Source organism: Labrus mixtus, chromosome 15 (assembly GCF_963584025.1).
Source record: "Labrus mixtus chromosome 15, fLabMix1.1, whole genome shotgun sequence".
Lineage (NCBI taxonomy): Eukaryota > Metazoa > Chordata > Actinopteri > Labriformes > Labridae > Labrus > Labrus mixtus.
In genome coordinates, this window is record NC_083626.1 from 17,601,229 (window position 1) to 17,610,165 (window position 8,937).

The window sequence follows — 8,937 nt, forward strand, 5'->3', positions numbered from 1 at the left end:
TTGGCCTGCAATGTCTTACTTACACCACTAGATGTTGCCATTGTAAAAGGTAGGGCGTCTTGATTTTTTTGGAGACAGAGGCGCACTACAGGTATAAAGCGTCAATAACGTATGAAGACAGACACTTTATTATAAAGGCTACCATATAAGTAATTATAGACTACTTTGAATTGAATTAAAAAAGAAAGATATAGGCTATTTAAATGCAAGTATTTCTATGCTACATGTCCGAAACAAATTATGTCAAAGTTGAGAGAGAATCATGAACTTCTTTTTTTAATTTATCTGGTAGCCTCTTAATCTCATCTAGGCCTTCGTCACAAAAATAATCTGATTTATAATTTTTTCAATAATATCTCAGAAGCTTTTTGGGCTATGCTTGTCTTTGGCAAGTGACACAAAATATTGTTAATTTAAGTGAAGCAAAAAAAACTTCCGAGTTAAAATAAGCCAATTGAGACATATCTCCGCGCCCTGACCCACTTAACAACCAAATACAAGCTTTTCCAATCAGTCAAGGTGAATCCACAGCACAGGAGTGTGTGTGTGTGTGTGTGTGTGTGTGTGTGTGTGTGTGTGTGTGTGTGTAGGCCTATGTGTGCATGAATCTGTGTGTGTGTGTGTGTGTGTGTGTGTGTGTGTGTGTGTGTGTGTGTGTGTGTGTGTGTGTGTGTGTGTGTCTGTTGAGATTCAGCCCTGGCGGGATTCTTCAGCAGGGCCCCATCCTGTGAACACGCCCCATGATAGATGAGCCAGATATATAGCCAAGACCTGCGGGTAGCAGAGGAACTGTGAGAAAGAGATAACCGCACTTGTTCACCCCAAGGGTTACCTGTGACACCCTCGCAATGACAAGAGGGCCCAGCGGAAGGGGACCACGTAAAGGGAGTTTGGATACCTTACCATAGCCGGCAATTTGAAAGAGAGAGAAAAAAAAGTTCCTGAGCTTTTAACTGTTTTTTTTTTTTTTTTTTTTTGCTTGTCGTCATTTTGGAGTTCCCTTGGAGTTACCTGTGCTGTGATCGATCGGAGAATAAGCGAGCCGAGTTACTCATCAGCTCCACAGATCAGTGCATGAAACTGAGAGCCAGGCCGCAATGAGTCGGAGAACGAGACGCTGGATTTTAAGAGTTTTACTTTGTCTGGGAATTGTTTATTTAAAAATTGGGTGAGCTGCGCTTGTTTGACTTATCATTAGTTAGTTGAAGGATACTTTGAAGTATAACTAGTATTACAAGACTTATCTGATGTTTATCCCTTAAAATCTCATATTGTATCTCATATTTACTGAAAATCAGATAGTTTGTGATTCTATGAGCGATATATAAAACACTAAGGAAAGAGATTTTCTTATCTCAGTCAGACTCATGACAACTGCGTCTGTATCACATAATTCATAATTTGGTTTTAATTGAAAAGATGGGTCAAGCTCATAGTGGTGTAATAATTGAAGTTTTTAGACAGTGTTTCTTTAGCCTTTATTCACAGAATACGTCGAGTTGTGCCAAGAAGCCAAACAAAAATCACCTTTTAAAGTAGAAAAAACGAAAAAAGTAAAAAATATTATAATCTTATATGCAATAGTTTCTGTAAAATTCCCTTTTTTTCTCCCCTCAGGGATGTGATCATTATTCCAATATGAACATCAGCTAGTGTTCAATAAAACAAACAGTGGGAATATATTTGATTTTAGAAGGTTACAAAAAAAAAAAACTTAAATAACCTAAAATTAATAACCGACAATGTTACAATACAAATAAATAAACTGTAAATGTATATTCTCAGTCATGTCCATCTTCCATCCACAGTGGCTTCTCGTCAGTGGTGGCCCTAGGTGCGAGCATAATCTGTAACAAGATCCCCGGTTTGGCCCCCAGACAGCGGATTATCTGCCAGAGTCGCCCCGATGCCATTATCGTCATCGGAGAGGGAGCCCAAATGGGCATCAACGAGTGTCAGTTTCAGTTCAAAAACGGGCGCTGGAACTGCTCTGCACTGGGGGAGAGGACAGTCTTCGGAAAAGAGTTGAAAGTGGGTATGTTGCAGTCTGTTAATGCTTGTTCATAATTTGACACGTTTTTTTTGTGTGTAATACAACTGTAAACTCAGATTGTCATTTTGGATTTGTTGTGCCTAATGCGTAAAATGCGCGGATACTTTATTTCTGGCTCTTTGTGAATTCTCTCAAAAATGTTGAGTACTACAATTGAAATGCACGAATAAGTAAGATCAAGGAGTTCAATTATAAACTGATGCATTGGGGGAAAAAAAAGTCAATTTCTAGTCCTTGACATGTTTCCAAACATTTTAGGATCCTCAGTTCTAACGTGCTGCAGACAAACAACATACATGATCATCTTTCTTGTAGTACTGCATTCATAGCATGAGGAGCATCCCGTAAGGTGCCAGCAGTGTCATTTACCTCAGGCCTTTTTACTCCAGACTTCTCATTGAACTGGGCTTTTCTGAGCATGTATAAAAGGCATCCGAAGCCAGAACAGTAACAAAGCTCTTGTGACTGTTTGTAGCCTTTCTTTTCAGGCCGGCAGAGTCTCTGGAGACACATTTTCACTGGTCTTTATCCTGTCTAGTGATGGGTGCTGTGGCTCCCACTGTAGAGACATAGCTCTTACCACGGGTATAAGTTACAGTGTGGGGCATAGCCAAGAGGAAAACAAGGCCTGAAAGTACTAAATTAGAGAAACAAATTGGCGTAAATCAATGATCCTACTGCTGAGACAATAGTCTCGTCTGAAGAGTGGATGAGCTTCAGGGATGCTGAAATTACGTCTGTACTTATTTGTTGGCTGCTCTGAACAGATACGATGGATCAAAGACTGGAAGATATGGAAGATATCAATGCCAGGAAGGCCTACCCAGGTTTAATGAAAGATTTAGTCTATTTAGTCTGATAATATGTTGGGGGGGTTGATAGCACAGAGGTAGCTTTGTGAAGATATTTTGATAAAAACATTAAAAAAAAAGACGTAACAAAGAAGCCTGGACCAGCTGTTTGAGGCCTACTGCTGTTGGAAAGAACGGATTATCTCTCTTCATGCTGTTGAGGTGAAAACAGTGCTGTTTGACAATCTGTTCCTTTATGAATGAGCACTTTTAGCTCATCAAGAGTCTCGCTCTGTGTATCCAAGCAAGAGTTTAAGTCTACAGCTTGGACAGCCGTACCAAATAGATTGGTTTCACTGATCAGATTAACACAGGAGGCTGTTGGTTGTAAATGAACGCCATTGTTGATGCCCAGGCTGAGGCGAGCTGTGTTGCTTGCGATTGTTCTGAAAGCAAAGGAAGAATGACTGACATAATGCTTCTGGCTGATGCACGGTGCATAAGCATGAGCCACTTTGGGCCTTAGCCGTGTTTGCTCTGTACACGGAGCTTTATGAGACGAGGTTCACGCATGACTCTGCAGAGATGAAAGAAAGCAGCCAACAGGCACTTCTGGTTCAGCTTACAGGTTATTTAGGTATTCAGTCTACTCTCTTTTTAATATCTTCCACCTCTCATTACACGCTTGTGAAGTATTCATACCATCTCTTCTTGTGATGAACCCGTGCACTCACATCTGCAGGGGGAAGAATTAACAACGGTGCAGTCTGAACCGGCTGCCTGCACCAACACACCTTCTTTTTTGGCTCGGAGCCCATCGAGTCTATAAAAATGTCCACATAATTGATGCCTCAATATGAGTTTTTTTTTTTTTTCAATGGCATGGGCACACATCCAAGATGTTTATCAAAAAAACACGGCAGCCTCACATAGTGAACCGAGTGGCAGGAGGAAGCACAAACACGGTGTCATGTTTGTTTTGAACAAACACAGACTAGAAGTTTATTTACACATAGATATGATGGATGGTATAACCGAGGGTTTCCTGTTTGCATGAAACGAATCACAGGTCTGAAAATTAAAAAAAAACATGCTGCTTTTTTATCATGTTTATGAATATGTTCATGTCCTTACGGCTGTTTCATATTGTATTACAAACAAAAACTACCAAACGACTATTTGATTATTGTCTAACGCTTTGAATAAGATTTAAGAGACTTTCTCTTTGTGCTTATTAGAACTTGAACTCGGGATCTGTCTGTAAGAATCCTGTCCGATTTACCTTTACCGATTAACTAGTTATTCGTCGATATTTTTCCTTGACTGTAAATGATTTGTAAGCCAGACTTTGGCGAGATAACGGCAGGATGAAGATTGTGATGTCATTGCCTTATGAGTTTACACAGAATGTGACAGTTTCTGAGCGGATCAATAGCCCTTCCTTGACGACAACCCTCTTATTCATCCTGCTTTGTTGACTATACCGACAGTGGCCATTTTGGTTCACGGGCAGGACAGTTTCCAGGTCAAGTTTCAAAACACCGCAGCCCTTGAGCTATATGTCAGAAAGACTGCGATGCAAGCACATGCTGTTAATGATTAATCTTCTTTTCCTATTCAGAAATACACCATGATGTTCTGTATTTTAAAACACCTAAATTCCCTTTATTAATCCCCCTTTTCTTTTTCTGCTCCCCCAGGCAGTAAAGAAGCTGCGTTCACCTACGCCATTATTGCAGCCGGGGTGGCCCACGCCATCACGGCGGCCTGTACTCAGGGAAACCTGAGTGACTGTAGCTGTGACAAGGAGAAGCAGGGTTTCTACAGCAAAGATCAGGGCTGGAAGTGGGGAGGCTGCTCAGCGGACATCAGTTACGGCTTGGGATTCTCCAAAGTATTTATCGACGCTCGGGAGGTCAAACAGAATGCAAGGACACTAATGAACCTCCATAATAATGAGGTGGGACGCAAGGTAAGTGATGTGGCACAGGATTACGTTTTATAGAACATATAAATTGTTTCAAAAGATGTCCTCCCCTCTCTACTTCGCATTTGATATAAAAGTAAAGATTTACTTTGAATATTTACTTATTTGGGTGGTCAGTCCCTGGCATGATGTGGTGATGGTGCACCTTGCCAAAGATCTGACCATTTGTGGCATTTGTGCCAAGACTTAACAAGCAGCAGAATAATAGGTTTCTTTCAAAGGAAGAGTTGACTAAGTGGCAGGGTTTGATTACAGCTCAGATCTCTGCACTGAAAACAGATTGGCACTGTACAAAAAGGCATCAGCCCTGTCCCTCCATGCTTTGCACCACTGGGACAGTATACAGTTACCTTTTTACAAACCCCACCCAATATTCCTTCTCTAACATCATAAACCCACATCAGGTGACATCTACTTGTACATCCACAACGGGGGAGGGGTGGGGATTGTTTTGATTGACAAAGAAGTAACACTTTCCACTTCAACATTAACATATAGGCGACAGCAGTGTTTAGATGTCAATCCAAAAACACAATCTGTGGAGCAAAGGATGCTTTCCACGTTGCAATGCCCTGCCTCATTTTAAAGGCTCTTCTGCATGCACGGCTGCAGCACCCTGCAACGAGACAAAGAGACTCCAGTAAGTCTAGAGGTCAGAGATTGAGTGGCATGATGTGCCAAACAGCTAAAGTACGGTTAGACTTAGTGAAGAATAAAGAAGTAGCTTTGCCCAAGTTAACTCATATCCCCTCTTTGTCTCCTGTTCCTTCTCCCTCGCTCAACCTGCCTCACTGTGCCAAAGAAGCCTGATTCCCACAAACAGCACGCCCATCCCAACACTGAAAAGCCTCCTTGTATACAAATGTACCCAGTAGATCATTTTCTACGTGTGTTTAAGGATAATGTTTTAAAACTGGCTTATCTGGACAGCTAAATTGCCTCCCAGGGAAAAGCACTGCACTTGTGGATTCAAACTTTGCACTGTTTTTGTATTTTCTCCTCTGTCTGACAATAAATGGCCTCTCTGTTTTGATCACTAGCCCCCCTCCTATTCTTTATTTATGCTAATCAAAATCAGTGACATTGAGAAGGAGCTCCCTGGTCGGAGACGTCCACACAAAGGCTGTCACAAGTGTTGGTCACAGAACAACTGATGGATTAGGGAGTTGAAGCCAAGGGTTTTATGAAGTGGTTTGCTCAGGGAAAGTTGTTTTTTTTCTTCTTCTCTCTTTTGGGTTGTTGTTCACACGTCTGTGTTTGGGTTTTAGTGTTTTAGTTTACTTGCCAAGAACATCGAGGCATAAATATCTTGTCAAAGGCTTTGGGAGACTATGTTGCGTATCAAACTCTGAGCATTTTAGCTAAAGGAAATCGCAACCGACTTGTTGCTGAAGAAAATTACAGTTTGAGTCACTGGCACTTCTCATTGTCATCAGTTGAGGGTTTAGCAGTAATCCCAGTCACTCGGCGCCTTGTACAGTCACTCTTGACATTTGTGTGTTGTGTGTGGTAACTACACACACACAGCCTGAAACCTGATACATTATTTTGGCTTCTGTGTGTATGGTATCACACAGCCATGTAATCCCTAACTGTATTGTATTGGTCGATTACATTGTCATTAAGTTGCATGTTTTTCCATTTGCCTGGAAGTGCAAGAGCAGAAATGTAAATTGAGACAGTTTGAAAACTAGCATTGTTAAACAGAACGATGACGTTACATGAGCCGACTGTAAAAATCAATTTAATTTAAAATGAAAACACTCAAATCATCATTGTAGTAAACTGCATGAGAGTATTATTGTCACTCATCACTGTTGTGTTTGAAAGTTGCTGGTTGTAACTGGGTTACTCATTTGTTTGTGTGCATCTAGGTCTTGGAGAAGAACATGCGGCTGGAATGCAAGTGTCATGGCGTCTCGGGCTCCTGCACCACCAAAACCTGCTGGACTACACTTCCCAAGTTCCGCGAGCTCGGCTACATTCTCAGGGAGAAGTATGCCCATGCGGTGCACGTGGAACCGGTCAAAGCCAGCCGCAACAAGCGCCCCAAATTCCTCAAGATCAAGAAGCCTTACTCTTACCGTAAGCCTATGGATACGGACCTGGTGTACATAGACAAGTCGCCTAACTACTGCGAGGTGGACCCTGTGACAGGGAGTCTGGGGACGCAGGGCAGGGTGTGTAACAAGACCATGATGCAGCACATCAGCGGCTGTGACCTGATGTGCTGCGGACGAGGATACAACACACACCAGTACTCGCGCGTGTGGCAATGCAACTGTAAGTTCTTGTGGTGCTGCTACGTGAAATGCAACACGTGCAGTGAGAGGACAGAGGTGTACACATGCAAATGAGGATATTTATTGGACGGTATGTGTGTGTGTGTGTGATGTCTGAAAGCCTGTGGGTTCATGTCTTAGTGTTTTCATGGACAAACTGGAACTGTTCGACTCTACAGGAAGGCTGCTATTACAGTCTTTTCATACACAATGTGGAACTACTGTATTGTGTGTACACTAAGCTGAAGATGGTCCGTCAAGAATCCTTTTTTTTTTTTTTGCACACAAAGCTCTTCAAACTCCTCGCGGACTGTTGTCTTCTGTGGGATGAAATGTTCAAAAAGAAGCCTGACTAAACGGAAAAGGTGCGTCCTGGCATGTTGGACTGAAGCGAAGTGTGGAGACTTACACGCACATGTTGGGACATTAAGGAAATGGATTTTGCTGATGCAAATGAATGATGGTGGATGTGATTGCTGGGCAGGACACACTGCTGTAGTCCCCCCTCTGTGCACAGGTGACACGACACATCCATTTGGAATATTTAACACACTGTATTTAGAGAATGAAAATAATTAATATTAATTTATTCTATAAAAAAAAAACTACTGATTTTGTCCATTATGGATCCAAAATAACTAAGTGTTGGGAGGTTTTAGGTTGTTAAAGGGATCAAAAGTGTCCACAGTTAACACACTGGATTTGAATCTGCCTCGTGGCTTTAGAATAATGTTGTTCCAGATGAAACTGCTGTAGGCTACTCACACTGACCTCCTGACCCTCTCCTGAGTTTGTCTTCCCTCTGTTTGCTGCTAGTCTCCAGAATCCCTCTTGTTGAGGTCGAAGGCTGTACGCTCTGCTGACTGCCTTCAACGGCATCGCTTACTTTAGGCCGACTTAGCTTAACAGGTCTTATTCACTGATCAAAAACACGGGCACATTTTCCACTTTTGGTAAATAATGGTTAATAGAGTATATTTTGTAAAAGCCTATTTTTATATGAATGTCTTATTTATATCTTTTGCATATTCATTGTCAAGTTCTGACCCTGACAACCTGTTTTTAAACTCCTGTGAACAAAAGCTGATATATGTAAGTTGGCCCCTGCTGTCACTGCCATAGATGTATATTGTAAGTGATAGGAACTGTTTCTATGTGTCTGTGTTCAAACGTCTGTGTTTACTGCATTTCATGACTACTACTGATGGAATACAGCAACGGAATAACACTAACAACACTTGACTGCCATTATTCCGTCTTCATATATCACGTCTCTGTCTGATCATTACGGAAGAAAGAAAGGAAATTCCTCGACATAAAGAAAAAAACCTATTAGTTATGGGAATATAAAATATACTGACACAGGCTGTAATATGTCTAGATAAAGGTTTAAAAAATGGGATACTTTATAAAACGAGTGAAAAGTGAGGAGAAAGGAAGATAAACTTGAAAGTTTCTTGCCATGAAACCAGAGTAGCAATCAATGGCTTAGAAGTGGTTTTTAAAAATGAAGCAAACGCAGAAGTGCAAAAAAAAATGCAGTTCCTTGGGTGTCCACTTGAGGCCAGCTCCAAAAAACAGAGAGAAAAATTCTGTAAAGTCCAGTTTTGTAAGTCTGTACATTTCTTTGCTCCAAATGCAGAACTTGAGGATTAATTTATGCAGTCAAGAAACAAGCAGGTGATGTCACAATGGCTACGTCCATTATTTATACAATCTGCATTATAAGTGCAGTTTTCCACCTTTTTTTCAACATGAAGTGATGAAATTGCACAGTATATGGGCATCAATTAACCATTAGGGTCATCTCTTTCTTTTCAAATG

The 8,937-nt window shown here is 41.3% G+C and overlaps 1 protein-coding gene across 1 annotated transcript; it reads left to right on the forward strand.

Annotated features, from left to right (window-relative positions):
- Positions 1–777: 777 nt before the first annotated feature.
- Positions 778–8,382, forward strand: LOC132989853 (protein Wnt-7a). The gene is made up of 4 exons (XM_061057756.1): positions 778–1,168; positions 1,809–2,035; positions 4,545–4,816; positions 6,706–8,382. The coding sequence occupies exons 1-4, from the start codon at positions 1,098–1,100 to the stop codon at positions 7,186–7,188; spliced, it is 1,053 nt and encodes a 350-aa protein (XP_060913739.1). The 5' UTR covers positions 778–1,097; the 3' UTR covers positions 7,189–8,382.
- Positions 8,383–8,937: the final 555 nt, after the last annotated feature.